Here is a 21,809-nt window from a genome sequence, read left to right as displayed (position 1 = left end):
AAAAAAGTTATCATCTTTGTTGTTATATTCACGTTTCAGCCATTGTACCCTGCAACTTTCTTCAGTTTTTGCTGTATTCAGTAATCTTCTCAGAATTTTTAGTTGAATCCCTTACTTCATTTGAATTGAAGCCTTCATTTTATTCAAATTGAATCCCTTCATTTCATTTGACTGTAACCCTTTCATTTGACTTGAACCCTTTCATTTCATTTGACTTGAACCCCTGCATTTCATTTGACTTGAACCCTTTCATTTCATTTGACTTGAACCCCTTCATTTCATTGAATCCCTTTATTTTATCAAAATTGAACCTCTTCATTTTATTTGAATTGAACCCTTTATTTAATTTTGGATGAAGTCCTTAATTAATCCAGTGGTATTGCAATCAGATATGACTGCAATACCACTGGATTAATTAAGGACTACATTTATTTAGCCTTTGATTAAATGATATTATGGCAACTATTGAAAGCAATGGACAATTAGTGAAATAGAAAAAGAAAGAGTAAGACAAACTATCCTTCAATATTTTTAAAACCTTGTACCTGATTTATCATATTGTAAATTTGGGAGTGCAAATAAATAATTAAAAGTGTAGTATCTGTTCTTTTCTCAGAAAAACAGAAATCCTTATAGAGTGAGGTAATTTTTACTTGTGTCCCAATCTGGTGTACACTCCGCCACTCCACACATTAAAAACTTAGCTCATATCCGTCTGCCCTCATCAGGATAGAAGTAAATGTTGGGGGAGGGGGGATCCCTGATCCCTCATTCTATGCCTTTATGTTTATTTTTATCTTCTCCCAACAATTACCTCAGAGAATGGAGGAAATGATTCTCAAAAGGAAAAGTAATCGGAATGGTGATGAGACAAGTTATTTGATAGTTTCTAGGTGTCAGCTGGGTGTGACGGAGAGAGCTAGTCATTTTCTCTCATTACTTAAAGAAAAAAGACCAAACAAAGGATTTCTGTTTGTAAATTAATATCTTCAACAGTCAGAGTCTATCGAACGTTTACAGCTGAAGGAGTTCTCAAAGAGAGTTTGGCTTCAGGCTGGTTGGTTGGTTGTTTTTGCTTTACGGCATATCAACCCTTTTCAGGTTATTTAATGCCGAATCCGGTGATTTTGAAGAAAATTTTTTTAATAGAATATATTTGTTGTTTTCAAGTCAGTTTCTATTTAACCCATAGTTGGGACCCTAACAGGTACTACCACTCCGGGTCAGAGTAGACCTGGGAGCAATGGCAATTAAAGGGTGGCTCTACACTTCATAGAGCCCGCAAGCTGGGGCCTCACCATCAGATATAGTTTAAGGTCATATCCAGGACCCCCATAGGGGGACTTTTACCCTCTGCAGGGGGGCAGTTGCCGTATTCTAATGCCCCACTGATAGGGCCTTGGCTTCAGGCAGATCGAGTTATACCTGAGCGAGGCAAGGAAAATTGCTGATTGGCACGAACTTGAGATGATTTGATTTCAATCAACGATGCCCCAACAGACAAATTATCTCAGTTAGATCTTAGCTTATATACTGGAATTTAACTAAGCTTTGGACGCTGGTATTTGGGAGTCCTTTCCCATGATGGTATCACACACTGAGCACAACTGACTTATACATAATGCATCTTAGTTTTTTCTTGTGAGTCTGCATTGTTTTGTTTTTGTATATTTGCAAACCAGTGACTCTTTTTGTTTTAGGTCTACACAACACAAACATGTAAACTAGATGAGAAAACAATAAGTCTTTTACTTTGATACACGAATGATAAAGAGTAATAATACTTCTACATGGAAAATGTAGAAGTTAAGAGATTTATTATTTTTAGCTATACAAGAAAAATGTCTTAAAGTATATATGCCATAGCTTACTAATTGTTTTGAATGAAATTTAAGTAGAATAAATAATCGTAGTTGTTGTGACCCAACATGTCATGGGTAAATTTAGTAACATACAAAGAGAGAACAGAGATTAGTTCTAAACAAAGACTACACTAATACAATCGCTAAAGACATGTTGCTGACGTTAGTGATAGCAAATGTTTGTCAATAATAAACAAAAACATTACTTAGATTTGTGTTGAGCTCTTCTGGGAGTCTATGCAACTGCTATAAGAAAAAGTATCTTATAGAAATGGCATCAGGGATTTTGAAGCCCATGAATAGATAGACAGCCAATCAAAGACATGTCTGATGGCTTTGAAAGCCTAGCCAAAAAAAAAAAAAGAGCCTCATTCTGAATTCTAAACATACCTGAAATAAATTTTCTTAATTTTTAGATAGGACAATGCATTTCTCTAATGTTGATTGAAATAATATTAATATAAGGAAGATAATTTTAAGTAGACTGAGCTAATAATGCACTTCCCTCTCCAATAATAGTTTCAGAAAAGGAGGAATACTAAATCTTACACCTACCTGAATGAAGAAATAAGTTCCTTATCTTGCATACCATCTTTCTGAATTTGATAAACAAAGCCGTGGAAAGCAATGTCTGCAAGTTGCTTGGCTTCTTGTACGCTGAGGTTCTGGTTGTTTCGTTTCATAATGTACTGGATGAAAGTCATAACTTCAGAGATACGACCATAAGATGCAAAAGCAGCTACACGTTTCACATAAGGATACTGCAAAAATAAAAAGGGGCAAATAATAATTGCATTCACTCAATTCAAGAACTTACAAATTCTATAAAGTTTCTTTTTTTTTTATTTTTTTTATTTCTTCACGTCTTTTTCTTCCTTACTTTCCCGCTCTGTTCTGCTCTAACAAAGCCTGTCGACCTGTTCCACAAATCCTAAAACTCCATCATGAAAAGATACCAGAAAGAATACACAATTAAACCCAGAACTCCAACTTTCAGTGTAGACCATCCCCTACAATGTCTCCTTCTCCAACATCAGGGGTCTACATTCTAACCTTCCATAGGCTGAAATCCAATTACAGGAGACTAAACCAGATCTATTCTTCCTAAGTGAAACTAGCACTGGACCGACTATTTTCCTAGATGAATTTCTCGTTAAAGGATATTCTAATTTAACATCCAAATCTGTTCGCCATGAGCATGGAATATGTGCCTACATTAGAGATGGCTTTCAATATGGTAGGTACATCTCCAGAGAAAACCCTAAATTGCCCTATATGTGCTTCCGGATTGTACTTACTAATACAACTGCATTTATATTTGCCTTCTATTGCTCCCACAACAGCGGAGTTACTAGTTTTAAGAGCATATCTGAGAAAATTCTGTCTGCACATTCTTCAGCTAACATTCACATCTATGGAGACTTCAATGTTCACAATATGGAATGGTTAGCCAACTCAAGACTGATGATGAGAGGAGGTTCGATAATAATTTTTTCATTGCTTATGACCTAACTCAAATTGTTCACAAACCCCCACGTGCACAACACTGACAGTCAGTATGAAAGTCTCCTAGACCTTCTCATGTTCATCTTCTGTTCTGTCCCCACTGGGATCATCCAGACACTGTTTTCTTAGTTAAGATAAAAACAAAATGTAATAAGTCCTCCGACATACCTCTACATTGTACAGTATATCGATATATCTGACTGGGATAGCTTTTGTACATTTCTATCAGATCTATCTCTGCGTTCCATGTTTAAAAAGAATGTGTCCTCCATAGTATCAAACATCACAGAATGGTTAATTGTAGGTATAAACCGCTTCATACCCTCTGAAAAATTCCAGCAAAAACCTAACAACCAGTCATGGTTCTCTCCACAATGTGCTGCTGCCATTGCACACGGAAATCACTATTTCGATTGCTTTCAACGTAATAGATGTACTGAGATTAAAACCACCTTCAAGACTGCCAGCAACCACTGTAAAAGATTAATAAAGAACGCAAAATTGTATGCTCAGTCTATCAAGTCCAAAGTAGCTGAACAGCGGCTTGGTTCCCACCAATTTTGGCAAATAACAAACAGGAACTGAATAGAAGTGTGTGCTCTATCCCAAACATCATCAATGGATCTGAGATAATCTTGTCAACATTGGACAAAGCCAAACTGTTTGCAAAATTAGCAGCTAATTGTACCTTATGTGATCAGGTCCGCCTCCTGTGTCTGAAAACATGCTATGCAACATACAAAAATTTGTGTGTAATGTTGCCAAGCTAATCAAAAACCTTGATTCCAGTAAAGCAACTGGCCTTGACGGCATTCTTATTATAGTGCTCAAAAAACTTCAACCAGAACTGGCTCCCATACTTACAAAGCTATTTAAGCGTTTTCTTAAGAATTGCTTCCCAACACTCCAGAATATCTCATCAGTATATTCCGTATTTAAAAATTTAGGTGATCCTTTTTCCTGGCACTCAATCAGTACATCATCGTATCGTTCAACTTTTCCATCTTCTGCAACTACAAAATTATCCTCCCAGAGCGCAGTCAACTCTAACATGATTCCAACCTTCTTTTCCTCACTCCACACGACAAGGTCTGGTCTTTGTTATGTAAGGACCAATGGGAAGACCGAGGTATTCTGGAGGTCTATCGTTAATTTTCATTTTCCCTGACACCTTTCATCAGTTAAGTGTACCCCTGAGTGACTTTTCACCATGCCGGTTGTTCCGGCTTTATGAAAATTCATTTTCTTAATACTCTCTATTTTTAGTAGTTCTCCTTCATTAACTCTCTACTTTCTGATGTAGTAGCTTTTTCTTTTACTTTCAGAACTTGGTTGTGCCTCCATGTGTATCGACTTATATTAGAGCTAATCAATGTTTGTTTCCCTATGGATTTTTCCAAATATTTTCATCACACAAAATATATGCTAAAATATTCCTAAGACTTTTGAGTTATGTTTGAAAAAAAAACAAACTTTCATTTGAAGTGTTTTAATTAGCTACAATTTGCAATCAATTCACCAAGTGACCTATCTCTTACTAAGCTTCTGTCTATAACTCTCGCCCTCTTTCACTGTATGTTGTTTGATTGTTCACTCTTATTTTATATGCTATATATATCACTCTTGCTCCCATCACTCTCTGTTTATTAACAGTCAACAGTAATGAAGGACAGAATAAAAACATTGGAATAGTCCATTATAAATAAAAAGGGAATATGATGGAAAGTAGCAATACTATTTAACTCCTAGAAAAAGAAAAGAGAGAGAAGGTGACATAGCGAAGAGAAAGTAACTAATTTATGACTTTGCATTCATTTTTTTTATATTTAACTCGTTTTTAAAATTCGCTTTTTCCTGATTTAAACATTTTAACCCAAGCAGCAGTGGTTACCCAAAGGATTGCCGTTTTTACTTGTGTGTGTGTGGGGAGGGGGGTATTCCTTAAAAAGTAATATGTTCCAGCAAATAAACAAGAAAATGATAAACCCAAAATCATTAATTATCCATTAATGCAGTTTCATGATTGAAATCATATGGCTAGCCTGATGAAACATAAACGTTACCGTGTAGTCTACTTGCCACCGACATATTTTCATATTACTACTAAGCTCTATTCACGTATTGAGCATTATTGAAGTAAACACTGAAAATATATCTATAAAATACATTATATTGCTTTATAATATTATACGACTACTAGCAGGCTGCTCAACATTGCTCGGTCGTAAAATACGCTTAAATATGATATTTTGATTAATGCAGATTTCATATTTATTATTGTATTATATTGACCAATATATCATTTTAAAAAAAAAAAAAAAAAAAAAAAAAAGGACTTATGTACCACTACTGAGAATCAAAACCAAAACTTAGCTTACGATTGACTTTCTCTTTTGGCATTAATGCCTGAGCTATGAAGATATGTTTGCTGCAAGGCTAAAAATAAAAATATGAACCAATAGCTATTATGTTATGCATGCATATTCGTAATGCTGTTCAACCATCACCTGGCCAATTCTATTTTTTTTTAATTTTTATACTTTTGCGCCTATTTTTCCTGGCTAAAATCCAAATATAAAGTTTTGCATAGGTTCAAATACCCTATATATTAAGTTTCATGTCTGTGTTATATATATATAAGATAAGAGTAAAGTAAAATGTTGAGACTTCAACTGAATCCCAAATAAACTAAGAAAAACTTCACCTGTAGGCTAAGTAAAATACTCTATCATGTATATATTTTTTTTTACATGACAGTCACCACTTATCAAGGCCCGGAAGCCACTCGGGGATAAGGGTTATTGCGTGTACAGTAATCAATGGGATAATTTGGTAGTAATCGTTAGTAATGAAGATTTGATAAAGTGTCTTACTTAAGGGGGCGGTTCATCAGAAATTTGTTTATATTGGACTTGAAGATATCCAAGTTGTAGTCAGGTGGGAAACAGGCAAATGGAAGAGAGTTCCACAGGTGTGCACTTCTAAGAAAGAAGCTTTGTCCATGGAATCTACGTTTTGATTTAGGCACAGATAAAGAGTGGGGATTATTATTGACAGTGGTTTCAGCTAGTCGAGTGTTTTCATGAAAGATTGGTGTGGGAGAACAAAGATTGGAGCACGGACGAGCACTTGCCATGGAAATAACGAGAAAACAAAGATAGGCTCGTAACCTCTCTTCTGTGGGAGAGAGGTTGCAGGGAAGAGAAAAGGGCATCCCCCACTAAGCTACAAAGTTTATTTTGCACTCTGTTAAGGCAGGATAGGCTGTTTTTAGCAGCTCCAGCCCAGATGTGGCAGCAGTGCTCCATCCTTGGATGTACTTGGCTTTTTATATAGATAGAGAATTGCATCAGCAGTGAGATATCTACTGGAGCGGTAGAAGGACCCCACCATTTTTCCAGCAACCTTGGCAACAGACTTCTATTTCAGATCAGGAGTAAAGGTCAATCCCAGAAGCTTAAATTAACTGAACCAAATTGTGATAAAACTTTACTTAATTTTATTAATGCTTTAATCTATTAAATTAATAGCTTTTAAAACTGTCAGTCGTTTATTAAATAAGGATCTACCAAGAACCTCAAAGTCAGTTCAAATAACTTGAAAAATTTGTTTACAAAGAAACGGAAACGCACTCCGATGGATTCAATTAAGTCAAATTTACAAATAATAGAATTTATAAGTTGCCATGTATATTTGTATTATATGTTCTGACACACTCAAACCCAGCGAGTGCCATTGCATTTTTTACTTCATCAAATAATCAATTAAAAATAAATTTAAAAAAAGATTAAAGCCAAAAAGGTCAATTTGATTATATAGTTGTGTTTGTGTGTGTCCGGCTAAAAGTTAAAAACTTCAAAACACACCACAAAGTTGGCACATTCTTAATCAGCGTTATCTCAAATAAATAATAGTTAAAATTAAAAATATAAATAATTTATTCTTATACCCTAAACTGGCGCACAACATACCAGGAAGGTCAGTCTACAAACATTTCATTAATTAAGGGAAAGTCACTAATTTTTAATTAAGGAATCATTTCACTTATATTAACTAATTTCTCAAGAAATCTTTTGAATAAATTTCTTGCAAAGTTAGTTGATATAAGTGAAATGATTTTTTTTAAAAGAGAATTGCTTTTCTTTTTTTTTATTTCCTTCCTTTGAAGATTGTAATGCTGGGTATGGAGCAGCCAAACCAGCTGCCTACATTGCCCTGCTTTTTACTGAAACCAACCGATAGCTCTTTTTAGTATCCTCGTTGTTCCCTTAAGTGCAATTTTCTTGATCTCTTTTGCTCTTGGTTCACCAGGAATATCAGTTAGGTAGGATTCCAGGTTCTTCTTCATAAGCCCTGTCGCACCTATAATAACTGGTATGATTGATATCTCTCTAAGATTCCAGTTTCTTTTCATATCATACATGAGACCTTGATATTTGGTCTGCTTCTCCCTTTCAGCTCTCTTCAGACCTCCATCATTAGGAACACTCACTTCAACCAAGGTTGCAACTCTCTCTGATTTATTTCATATAACTATGTCAGGTTTCACAGCAGCATTTTCAAGGTAGGTGGCTGTAGTGATTACATGATCGTAATGTATGGTATATAAGTCATTTCCAACTGTTCTTTCAGGTTGATGTTCCCAGGACTTGCTGCCACATTGGATGTTTAATTTTTTACAGATGGTCCAGTGGATGTACTTACATACTCCATGTCTCGTTGTGTAGTAGCCATCCTCTAAAAGAACCTTGCAACTTGATACTAGAGGACTCACACTTTCCAATTCCATGAGGCAGAATTGCTTGTGTGTGTGTGTGTTTAGAGAAAGAAAGGGGTTGGATGATAGAGCAAGGAGAAAGACAGAAAAATGGGCAACATCAGATAGATCTGCTAGTTTGGAACAAAAAATAAAATAAAACTTTCCAATTATAAAATTTGTTTGACTTCCTTATGTGTTATTAATTAAAAAAATAAAAAAATAAAAAAAATTTTTAAATGGTGAAAACAAATTAAACTAAAAAAGTGTCTTTTAGAATCACACTTAGTTAAAAAAAAATTAATACATAAAAGTCTTTATGATGTATGTACTTGTCATGGAAAATGTCATATTCCAAAAATCACATAAATTAAGTAGGACTTTTTTTAAAAGAATTGAAGCAAGGAAGAAGGCAAGAGTCACCATTTTGTTTCCAAACTCAAGAGCAACAACTGAATTCGATTATGAAGATTTTATTTGTATTCAAAATAATTGAAACTTTAAATTTGATTTTTCTTAATTAAAAAAACAGAACATGACTGAGTTTGCAAAGAGAAAGAAAAAAAACAATATCAATGTTTGGTGCATTTTAGGTCAGGAAGCCAGGATCTACAGAAAATTCCAATTTTGAGAAGCTGATTTTCATGTCATTTAAATCGGATAGGATTTATCTTACTAAAAGCAAAGATACTACTCTATCTTTATACACATGCACACAGTCACACACATATATATATATATATATATATATATATATATATATATATTTGTAGGAGGAAAACAATATTGATGACCATAAAAAAAGATTAAAGAGCAGATTAAAATAAACAAAATAAATTGGATAAACACATTCATGTCAATCCAACTCACCTTGGCCATTTTGAAAAGTCGCACGGCATGACTGAAATGCCCTCTCGTTAGCAGATGGTCGGCTGCTAATGCAAATAGATTATTGAAGTCGAGCCCAAGGCTGACAGCCAAATTGTCCACGGTTGATGAATCCAAAGGATGTAGAGCAAGTTCCAGAAAATAACGTTCAGGAGAAATCCTGAATAAAAATCAAAAAACAGATATGCTTGTTTATTAATATACATTAAAATTTTAATTATGTACTCATGTTCTCAGTCCTGCACATTATTTTCTTTTTTACTTTTTATTATTTTCATATATTGGCTTTTTAAGTGCACTTCTAATCACCATTTCACATATTCTAGTCAACTTGCCGTAACTTATTTAATGTCATTTTCTTTACTAAAACATTTAGATGTTTAAACTGAATTCAAGATATGGAGTTACCTTAAACAGACATTATCCAATTCTGTAATTTTATCACATAAAAAACTAGCAGGATTACCTCCCTTTCAACTCTGCCTAGCCCATACACACACAGAGTTCTTCTTTATATAGATTACTCAAGGAATTAGTCGACATAAGGAAAGTAACTCCTTGATCAAAAATCAGAGTTACTTCCCTTTAATTAATACATGAAATGTCTGGAAACCTGACCTTTTTCTGGCACATTCTGTGCTAGTTTAGAATCAAATATTATTTTCTAAATTATAAATATTATTCATTTAAGGTCATGCAGATCAAGAATATATCAACTTTATGGGTCTTTACTATGTAGTTTTGGACCTTTAGCTTCACACACACACACACACACACACACACACACACACATGCAGACAACTGCCCTTTAGCAGGGGTACCCGGCATTGCCCGTGTGTTTAGAGGTGTGTGTTGGGGGGGGGGGGGTAAATCAAAACAAAAGAATAAGCAAAGTAATAACCCTGTTTGAATATAAAAAAAAAAAAAACGAACATGATGCAAAACGAACGATGTTAAAACTTCTTAAAAAAACTCTGAAAAATAAAAAAAAATAAACAACCCTGTTTCAATATTAAAACTGTTGGTGTGTGTGTGTTGGGTTGGTTGGTTTATTGGGGCTTCACGGCATATCAACCACTGTGGGTCATTTAATGCCAAGCTATGTATTTAGTTAAGATAGTTTTTGTTGTTTGTTTTTTTTTTTGGGGGGGGGGTCCCCCCGAGTTATGTATTTTAAATTTTTTTGAGTTTCTACGGTTTAAAGTGATTTGAAGAGTTGTATTTTTTTTTAAGTATTTGACGATTTGGTGTGGTGTTACCTTGTGAAACAATTCTTTGATTTCGTTTACTGTATAATATTTATTTCTGATATTTTCATATGTTTGACATTCTGTTAATGTTTTATTGTCATCTGTTTGTCGCAGAAAATGCATTTTGGTTTTTCTGTTGCTTTGATTAGGTGCGAGTGTGTTAATTTGGTATGACCGATGCTGATTCTGTTTAGAATGATATTTTTTCTTCGTCCTTTTGTTGTCGTTTTGTTTTTTATTATGGGTTGGTGCTCGTGTAGTTTGTTTTGGGTATATGTCCCATTCTGTTTGCCATTTATTTTTGTTATATTCCCTTATTTTTCTGCTGAAATCTGTGTATGGTATTTTGATGTTTGTTATATTTTTGCTAATGGCTTCTTTGGCTAATTTGTCAACTTCTTCATTGCCTGGAATACCAACATGACTTGGTATCCAGGCTAAGATTATTTCTTTACCTTTTTCAATAATTTCATTGTATTTGTTCATTATATCTAATATATAAGGATGCTCTAGTTCTTCTCCTTTTAGAGCTAAGATGCATGACAAAGAATCGGTATATATAATGAATTTTTTCTTATTGTCGTTCTTACTTCAAGTGCCATTTTGATTGCTTGTAGTTCTGCTGTGTATATTGATGCATGGATGGGAAGTCTTATTTGGAGATGGTTCTGTCCATCTGTACATGCCACACCTGTTCCTTTTTTGTTTTGGATCCATCAGTGTATACTTCTTTGTGTTGTAGGTACTTTTCTCTGAATTCACCGAAGTGGCTTTTATTTATAAAGTTGTTGGTATTGTTTTTTTGGTATTTAGTAATAGTCAGATCCGTGCTTGGATCTTTCAAAGTCCATGGTGGTTTGTTGCTTACTGTGTGTGTGACTATGTTATTAGGGTTTTCGTTAATTTGAGTTAATATTTCTTTGATGCGATATCCGAAAGAAGGTATGTTTTTTGGTTTGCTGGTATAAAAGTTTGTATATTGTAGGTTGAAGGGTTTTTTGTGTGTTGGGTTGTTTGGACCACTTTGTAGTTTTATTGCATATTGTGTTATTAATTTCTGCCATCTTAAATGTAGAGGGGGTTCATTGGCTTCTATGTATAGGCTTTCCATGGGTGATGTTTGATATGCTCCCAGACTAAGTATTAATCCTTGGTTTTGTATGGTTAATAATTTTTGGAGATAGAATTTACGGGTGGAGCTATATGTGATGCATCCATAATCTAATTTTGATCTTATGTGTGCCTGGTATATTTTTAACATTGTGTCTTGGTCTGCTCCCCAGTCTGTTTTTGATATTACTTTTTAAATTTTCATTGCTTTTTGGCATTTTTGCTTTAAGTTAGCGATATGCATATTGAAATTAAGTTTATTGTCCAGTGTAATACCTAGAAATTTCGTGTGTTGTGCTATTTGGGATTGGGTTTCCTTATATTTGTAGTTGTGGGTCCGTGTGTGTTGGGAGAGGGTAGATGGAAACTAAAAATAATAACCTTGTTTAAATATTAAAAAAAACGAACAAAATCAAAAAAAAAAAATAGACAGCAAAAAAGTTTTGGAAGAGATATAGGCTTGAACCCGAAACCTTGAGGTTAATAGTGATGACATAGCTTGACACTACAAAGCCAGGGACTTGGAAAGAGTCGAAAATAAACATTTAAAAACCCAGGTGGTTTTCTAGGTCAAATATCATTGTAAGAGAAAAGTCGCTTGAAATAAAAGATTTTTACGACGTTGTTTTCGTAAGTGTTAGGTATTATGATTTTGATAGCATATATAAAAAGTTATAAGAAATAGTAAACACCCCCCCTCCCCGAGAATCCCGGCGAAAAAAGCCTTTGCCGGACATACAGAAAAAATTCACACACACACACAAACACGCACACACATTTTCGCTTTTATATATATATAGATTAGCAGGGTTACCTAGCATTGCATGGAGATAAACTGTAACATATTCTATTAAAACTTCTATGTTTCTATCTTTATCATTATCCCTCCTTTGTTTTCCTCCCTTCTCTCTCCCCACCCACTACTCTCTCTGGAAATACATTTTATGAAGAATGAGTCAGCATAAGAGAAGTGACTCCTTGATTAAAAATAGAGTTACTTCCTTTTGGTTAGTACATAAAAGTGATTGAAAAAGACAACCTCCCTCAATGAAATCTGTGTCAGTTTAGAGTTAAATATATATCTTTTTCTAACTTTTAGATATTGTTCATCCGGAGCAACACAAATAAAGAAAATACCAACTTTGTGGATATAGTTTTTATTGTTTTTGAATTTTAGCCAGACTTCCTATTGCCCTTTGGGTCACTTCAAATGAGATTTGGCTCCAAGCTTCATCATAAGATTTTAAAGATTTTATGTCTGATCTCTTGCCTTTCTGATTAAAGTTGATATAACAGTAAACTCCGTATAGCAAAATTAGTTATATTGAAGTTAGGATTCTTTGGGAGACTCCTTTAGTTAAATAAAGTCAGAAGTACCAGGTGTGAGATATCAGCGGCCTTACATGTATAGGTGTTTAATCCATCTGGTTGCCATGTGTCACCTTTTTCTGTTTAAAATTTTTTGTACATTTTGGCATCTGTCAGACAGCTTTTAAAAATTGACTTCAAATTAACCACTCTCTGGCCAGATCTTTATTTTTCCATCTTTACCTTGGCCTTCCACTCTCAACTGACTCTGCTATCTCAACTGTTCTACATCCACTAACCCAAACACTGAGCCATTCTTTCAATATGACTAAACCAACTAAATCTCCTTTTTCTGCGTGCATCTCCTCATACTGTATAGATTTAATCAGATTATGTCTTGAAACCTCTATACATGTTAAAATATGTCAGAATACAAAATGTCTGCCTAAAACTTAATTTCTTATTTTTAATTTCTTGTTTTGTGGGACATTAATATATATATATATATATATATATATATATATGAACCTGTATTTAATGATAATACAAATATTGTTGAATAAACTTTCAGGATATCATACCTTGGCCTGCATTCGTAGACAGCTGCATCTGTAATCACAAGGCAGCCATCGAAGACTGTGTGTCTGGAAACATGTATGGAGTGAGGGCTGAGATCCGAACAAAGTTCTGCTTCTGAAAGTCCAAGGGAGGCTTCTTGCTTTTCATGCCAATAAAACGGAAAATTGATCTTTACAATTCCAAGGACTTTTTCTTCGCAGGGCAAATCAAACGTCTGTATTATTGCATCTGGATTTAAGACCTAAAAAGGAGAAAAGGAAAACAAAACCCAGTAGAAGAATTCTTAAAGAAAAGAAGGTACTTCTACAGCGCAGGACCCATATTGAAACCAATGTTTTTAAATGTTTCTGAGTACAAATTACGGAACCAATTTGTTAATAAAAAATCAATTAGCACTGACCTTAAATGAAACAATTTTTTCATTTTTTCTCTGACTTAAGTTAAGATCAATTAACCCCCTCCTCCTCTGTGTTAAGAATGAGTTTGATAATTTATTTTTTTATTTAAATCAATTTTTTTTTTTTTTTTTTTTTTGAAGGGATAAAATTTAAATTTAAACACTAACTATAACCAAAAAAGGCACATTTCTATTTACATGTGCTGCAATTTTAGGTTTCCATAAAATGTGTTTTTGGGAGAGGAAGGTAGAAGGGGGTTGAAAGAATAAAATTAGTTTTGGGGGAGACTGAACAGCTGCTTTGAGTGCAGTTAAATTGTTTTGTTTTTACGTTTATATGTTTGGTATTTTTTTTACACCTTTTTAATGGCTTTAAGATTATAAATTGTTTCAGCCAATTCTAATCTCAGAAACATCTGTTTTTGTAGATGCACTCTCCCCCCCCCCCAAAAAAAATAACACAATATCAAAAAACAGTAAAGCATAGAAAGTTTCATTGTACATGTGAAATGTCGAAATGTAAAGTAGGTCAGCAAAAATATAGTCGCCATTTTTATAAACAAGCAGTATGGGTCCTATGCTGTAAAAGCACTGAAAACTTATTGTTTTTTTTTGTTTTTTTTACAATTAGATTGCCATATATACCAAAAATAAAATAAACACCTGATATATGACAGTGAATGCTAGGCCGTCACTCAGACACACAACTTCAGTGCAATAACAGTCATCTGCAATGTGAAATTTGACCAAACAACACATCAGAGGATTTGCCAAGAGCATTATATTTAACCAACATAGAATTAATGGAGTCAATTACGCTTGTGTGATCATGTTGAATGTTCATCTTCCTGGATACAGTGTTGCAGAAGCATAGATGTCTTAAATCACATGGATAAAGGAATGCCAGATTTGCACAGAACAAAGAAAAACTAGGTCGGACCTCTGATGGAATAAAGAAAAATCAGGTCAAACTTTGTACACATATATTGACCTCTAATGAAACAAAGAAAGAATCTGTCAATAAAAGCAAGAGGTCTGACGAACACAAAAACAGGGTGAAAGGCGAGCAATCGTCACGTCATTAGCTCGTCACTCCAACTTCCACCTTTCACCACCCTTGCTCGTCCCGTCCTACGACCAGGCAGGCAAAATAATAAATAAATAAAAACAGTTTTATTATATAATTGTCTCTGTGTTTGATCATCAAAATGGCTGGAACAAGCCAGAATGTATATATTTATTAGCAGCACGCATCTTTATAGAAGTGCAACAAACATGGTTATATATACATGACAGTAATAAACAGGTAAATTGTTATAGAGAGAACTGCTTACACAACACACTGAACATGGGAAAAGTAATGTTAAATGAACAGAAGTTTATAATTCCCAAAAGTAGAAAAGCCTCGAATATATCTGTTAAGATATTGTTAAGATAAGAAAATCATCATCATCATCATATTTGGTTTAACATCTATTTTAGATGCTGGCATGGGTGGAACGGCTTTTAGAAAACTAATTTTCAAAGTAACCTATCTGCAGAGCATGAAACACAACCAACTTTCATCGGAAGTCATTTCCGTAATTGAGGCAAGATTTTTTTTTTATAGGTCAAATACTCTTCCTGACGTCAACCCAGTAGTTTTACCCATGAGCCGTGCTTCACTTGCCCTTAGGAAAAAAAGACGTCATCTTATATATTAATGATTTAGTGGTGTCCCCAAAGTGCAGTTTTAACAAAAATCCTTTCTCCATAAATGGCGTGATAAAGAATTAAAACAATTATGAATATTATTAGAAGAAGGGAAAAGAAAATGGCTTACCTGGTCACTTTCGAGTAATGTTTCTGCTTTCTGATTTGAGAGAAGGAATAGTTTTTTCCCATTCTGCCAAGTGTTTAGGAATATGATTCGATCTGTGAAGACTGTGTTGTGAGCTCCGAGTGGCAGTTTGTAGACGAATAATGGAGAATGTTGTATGGAACAGTCAAAAATCTAAATAAATAAGAAATAAGAAAATTAGAAAAAAAACTCAAATAAGTGATTATTTTTATTGTTTCATCACAAACTGTTTGAAAAGTATCGATATAAACATAGATAGTTGACCATTGAGTTCACACAATCTAATAATATAAACACAACCAGAAAAAGAGTTTCAAAAACTACTGGGTGAACTAAGTGCAAGATAGATACAAACATTGTGCTGAAAGCAACAGTTGGAATCTTAAAAAGATACTTCAGTCGCAGTGTCGGAAATAGCGGGTGAATGTCTAGCTTTTGGTAGGATGCCTAGTTCTCAGCAAAAACAAAAAGATAAAATTGAAAAACATAATTATTGGTCTTCCTAGTAAGTCTGTGGTTACAGTAAATATAACTCAACAGATAGAAATATTTTATAGCTATAAAATATGACTAGCAAATATTATATTTTCAAAATCTCTCTAATAAAGTTTTGCTTTTACAGGGTGAGGTTGTTAGCCTAACACATAATGTAGAGTAAATCATACTATATTCTGGCACAAAAATCTGGCTTATTCAGGAGCACTACCTTTTGTATAGGAAAAAAAAGAGTCATCTTCCCTGATTGCTATATATAGAACAGACATGGAAGAAGCCATTTGCTTTTTGAGTATATCTTAGCAACGAGCTGAAAGGACCCAGTTTCCAATTTTACCTGGAGTTACAAACAAGATCAACGTTGTAAAACATGGAAATTTATAAAATGACAGTGGACATTGAATATACTCATCACCAAACACCATGGAGCAAGAAAGTGTGCAACTTATTGAGCTTCAGAACGAAAGCATCAAGCTAAGAAAAGAGATTCTTTATAGTAATCCTAACATGTTGTGGGTAAAAAAAAAACAGAACAGCCCTCGATAGGATTGGACACCATTGACAGAGAATGGGCATTGTTTTTAGACATATAGTCTGATATATGTGAATTGGAAAACCCAGTCACAATTAAGAATGAACTATGAGAGACATGTACACTGGAAACAAACAGACTACTCTTTGAATGGGTAAGACCAGAGAGGCTCAACTCTGTCACAGAGGAGTACCTTCTATGTCAGACACAACTGGTGGCAGTAAAAGGATTACACAAAGTACACAGACAGAAATTCCATTATGAGGTAGAACAAAGCTCAGTCAGCAACACATTTCTTATTGAGTGTACATGGCTAAGCCAAATTTTGTGAATTTCGAATTCAGTGCCCAAACAAACTTGTTTGCAGCAAGCGGACCATTCAGACAACATGATTGCTGAGTAGATGATAGCTAGATCAAGAAACACCGAACACCATAGAAAGATACTGGCAAAGGTAGCTTCGCTTAATATATTGGAGCAGAGGTTTTCACTATTGGTGTGCCAAGAGGCAACAGACAAGTCAACTCCCCACTTTAACGATGCCACATACCCTCTTGTGTACAAAGGTCAAACGATGAAAAGGAAATCCAGGCTTCAACTTCACAATACATCAAATGTTGCAGCAGATGCAGGAAGATGTCACACTGTAGAGGATCGATAAATTAAAAAGATTGTCCAGCAGCTGAATGTAAGTGCAACTCTGGCAGAGTGGTGGGGCACCTAAAAAAGGTATGCCATAAATTTGAGAGGTTTAGAATGGAAGCTACAAACAAAGTATCAAAAAATTGAGATTATTTATATTCACTAACAGTATCCCAGATAATTCTTTTGCACGCAAACACAACAAAGTACAACCAGCAGACATGCTTCACCTTGAGTGAGATGAGGAGCAATTTTAGATGTGTGCCCCAGAGCTACCCCACTCAGTGACAAAAGAGGTAACTATGATGCCTGAAACTTATGCAAGACCTAAATGTGTACTGAAAAAAAACAGTGAACCAGTGCAATCATTGTGTCCATGCTTCTGCAAACTCAGGAGCACAGATGTGCTCAAGTGGGCCTGAAATTCAGAAACTCCTGGGATACCCAGAGTACCTTGTGTCAACCACTCATTGGATATGGGGCATAATGGACAGTTGTTTACACATGAGAGGTGTCTTGTTTCTGCACATAAAGATAGAAACAAAAGAGATATGACAGGCCGTATATGTGTCAGAAAACACCTCTAGGCTTTGTCACAAATGGCCTTGAAGGAGCTTAACTTATTGCCTCCCAATTTCCTGACTTCACTATTGTGGAACAGTTCCTTGAAGAACAGGATAGAACTGGCCCCATATGGATGTCCACGTAGAGCGAATGGCCCGAGGAAACTAGAAACCAGCCTGTTAAAATCAACAGAAGTGAACAGACATGAACTGAAACAATGGCTAATGGAACATTTTAAATCAAGCACCATCAACAAAAAGTCAATATCAACCACAGCAAACAATGGAGGGTAAATCCTTAGGAATAAAATTAATTCCAAGGGTCACACCAACAGCCATTTACACACCAATATCTGTTCCTTATCACTTGGAAAAAAAAAAAAAAAGGTGAAGCAGAACAGAGACAAAAATGTCGCACTGGAGATACCGATAGGCACAACTACTACTTGGTGTTCAAGGATGGTGGTCATGCCAAAAAAGAAACCGTCTCCAAGGCACACGATGGATCTACAGAAGTTGAATCATACCACTATGAGAGAAACACATCACTCCTGATTTTCATTCAATCAGGTTTCAATGATACCAGTGCACACCAGAAAAACGGTACTGAATGCATGGAACAGCTCTAACAATCTATTATTATCCCCAGCTGCATGGGATGCTACTACATTCATTACTGAATGGCATCATTATAAGTACTGTAGAGCCCTTCAAGGATTCCCTAAATAATCGGCTTGATGACATCACTGTATATGACTCATAAAACCAAATGCATAAACAACAGCCTCCTATGGGATGACTCTTCATTCTGGCACACAATTGACTACATCTGTCACTACACAAACAAAGGGATTGTTTTTAAGACAAATTTCACTTTATTGGAGCAGAGATGGTGTTTGCAGGATTTCTGATTACTGCAAACGGTGTTAAACCCACAAAAAAAATGACAGAAGCTATCCTTCACTCCCCTATCTCAACAAATATCATTAGGGTTAGGTTCTAGTTTGGACTCTTGAATTAGGTGTCATATACCTTTTTACAAGCAGAAGCTATGTCCCTCTTTAAAGAACAACTAAGGATAAAGAACAGAAAGTTCTATCGGGATGAAAAACTTGAGCGCCAAGAATCAAAGAGAGTAATATAAAAGCCAAGTACGGCCAAGGATGGAATACTGTTGCCATATCTGGGCAAGAGCTGCCAAAAACAGCCTATCATGCCTTGACAGAGTACAAAATAGACTTCGTGGTTTAGTGGGGGATGCCCTTTTCTCTACCCTGCAACCCCTCTCCCACAGAAGAGACGTTGCGAGCCTATCTTTGTTTTATCGTTATTTTCATGGCAGGTGCTCGTCTGAACTCCAATCCCTGGTCCCCCCTCGCCAATCTTTCACGAAAAACACCCGTCTAGCTGAATCCACTGTGAAAAATTTCCCCCACTCTATATCTGTGCCTAAATCAAAACGCGGATTTCATGAACAAAGCTTCTTTCTTAGAACTGCACGCCTGTGGAACTCTGTTCTGTCTGCCTGCTTCCCTCCAGACTACAACTTGGATATCTTCAAGTCTAATGTTAACAAATTCCTAATGAACCGCCCCCTTAAGTAAACACTTCATCAAATCTCCTCACTAACGTAATGTACTTGCAATAACCCTTATCCCTGAGTGGCTTCCGGGCCTTGATAAGTGGTGATCTCTGTGTAAAAAAAAAAAAAAAAAAAAAAAAAGAAGGTTGATAAAGGTATCTAAATGTTCGAAATAAACAGAGTAACAAGACTGGCGACAGATTACAGCAAAACAGGAGTATCATACTTCCTATGTCAGAAATACTGTAGATGTGAGGGTAAATTGAACTGGAAGCTCATTCTGGTTGGATCCCATTTTACAAATGAAGTAGGATTATGATACGCACCATTTAAAGGAGAAGCTTTAGCCCTGGTCTATGGGCTAGAATCCTGTTGAATGTTCATATGCAGATGCCCGGATCTGCTGATAAGACTAAATCACCTGCCACTAACAAAAATATTTTCTAACTAGGCTCTAGAAAATATGAAAATGTCCACCTGTTAAATTTCAAGGGAATGATACTGAAGTACAAATTCCAGATAAAACATCATTCTGGAAAACTTTAGCCCCTGATTCTGCATCCCAATGCCCTCCATGTACCCAACTGAAAAATCATGACCAAATGATTAATACTTCAATCAAAGCCACCTTCACATTGATGTAAGAAAATGATCTTAAATTGAAGGCTATTAGATGGAAAAGGATCGCGGCCGCGGCAGCCTCAGATGAAAAACGCAGAACCTCAAGAAATCTAATTCAAAATGGCAACCTCCAGTCATGCAACAACTTCCCACTCATACCTTACGTTTTCTGGCCTATGTGTGAAGAATATTATTGCCTGGAAGTAATTATTATCAAAGGCAACAAAATCCAGATACCTTTACAACTTCATTCTGCACATCAAGGCATAAATGGTATGTTGGCAAATGTAAGACAATTGTTCTGGCTGGGTTTGGGTACCGCACTTGCAATACGATTGCAACATCTTAGCCCAGGGAGCTTTTGATGTCACCAGGTCTAGAATTTCCATGTATGCATAGTTAAAAGTCATTTGTTCATGACAACAGGAAGTAACCAAAAGTGATCTCCCCTGAACAAGAAGTAACCAGGAGCAATCTCCATTAAACAAGTAACCAGGGGCTACCTCCCTTGAACAAGAAGTAACCAGAGGTGATCTCCCCTAGTAGCTATATATAGGAGAGACATGGGAGCAGCCATTTGTTTTTATGCATATCTCAGCAATGAACTGGAAGGACACAGGTTCCCACTTTGAATCAGAATGTGATATGGTTTCTGCTTAGGAGAACACTTTCTCCAGCATTATCTTCTTCTTTAGAAGCGGTATTGCTTTATCTTGGTTGGATCAGGTAGCGCTATCATAAAATGTCAACGCGTCCCATCCAACTATTTTTTTTTTAATTATTATAACGGCAACAATTGTACTATTTGTTCAAGATATATTTCTGAGTTATTTCATTATTCCGTTTACTTATGTATATACCTTTTGACAAATTTAAATGCTTATTTAACCGTTTCTCTATTACTATTTTTCCAATAAACGTGTTTATCATCAACAATAAGAAACATGAATAATTGCAACTAGGTCTGTAGAGAATAATTAAGTTGAATATGAAATATTTGTACTTTATAGGTTGAATACACACAACCAGAAAATGATAGGACAAATCCAGTTTGCATGACCTAAACTTCTCCTTTGCCTTAAACTGAAAATGTTTAACTATAGAAACAGCAGATATACAAAAGAGCAAAAACAGCTACTAAAGAAAAAATTTATAAAGCTATGTTTCATATGTTTTTGAAGTTGAGTGTAGATATGGTTTTCGAAATAGAAAACATTATTAGATATTAACAGTACATGCTGGGCATTGTCTAGTAATGTATTTGCTAGTATTATTTTTTCTAAATTCTTTTCAGATAATACTTTGTCTGGGTCAACCATCTTAAAAATTTAAAGATTTTACTGTATTGATTGAAACAAATAAATATTTTTGAAAAAAAGCATGATTTAAGATATTTTTTTATTCCAATTAGATCAAAGTGTAGTATCTGTTCTTCAGATGCTGAACTTCCATTTCTTGTTCTCTTTCGGTGGATGATCAGTCCTTCACGACTGAGACAATTTTTTTTTATTTTTGTACCTTTTCTCCACGTTAAAAAACGACCCTGGTGTCTAACTCTGTCCCGTGGGGAGGCATAGTAAATAGGTACTCTATATGAACGAATACAAAGTTATGTCCCATTTTTTTTTTAAGATTTAAGATCTAAAAATAATTCTGACTCAGAAAAATTACTTTTTAAAGTAATCAAATCAAATTATATTTTATTTTTCCTAACAGCATGCAGCAATGATCCACAACAACAAAAAAAAAACGGACAAACTAAAATATTGGAAGAAACTGACCGTGTCTACTTTATATATGAGAGGATTGTATAGGATTTGATCACAACATTTCATGGATGGAAAGTGGATCTGATTGGTTAGTTTAATCATGTGATAT

At 35.0% G+C, this 21,809-nt stretch overlaps 1 protein-coding gene across 1 annotated transcript in view; it reads right to left on the bottom strand.

The window, feature by feature from the left end:
* Positions 1–21,809, bottom strand: part of LOC145266444 (uncharacterized) — a 174,950-nt gene that overhangs the window by 89,636 nt on the left and 63,505 nt on the right. The window contains exons 8-11 of the mRNA XM_080122153.1: positions 15,479–15,649; positions 13,262–13,500; positions 8,995–9,172; positions 2,418–2,623 (exon numbers count right to left, since the gene is read on the bottom strand). Of these exons, the coding sequence (XP_079978279.1) occupies positions 2,418–2,623; positions 8,995–9,172; positions 13,262–13,500; positions 15,479–15,649 (794 nt within the window). The remainder of the gene's footprint in view (positions 1–2,417; positions 2,624–8,994; positions 9,173–13,261; positions 13,501–15,478; positions 15,650–21,809) is intronic.

This window comes from Euprymna scolopes, chromosome 1 (assembly GCF_053919585.1).
Source record: "Euprymna scolopes isolate OS-2025 chromosome 1, ASM5391958v1, whole genome shotgun sequence".
In the NCBI taxonomy this organism is placed as follows: Eukaryota; Metazoa; Mollusca; class Cephalopoda; order Sepiida; family Sepiolidae; genus Euprymna; species Euprymna scolopes.
Note: the sequence above shows the minus strand (reverse complement) of the source record. Positions and strands in the feature narration are given on the sequence as shown.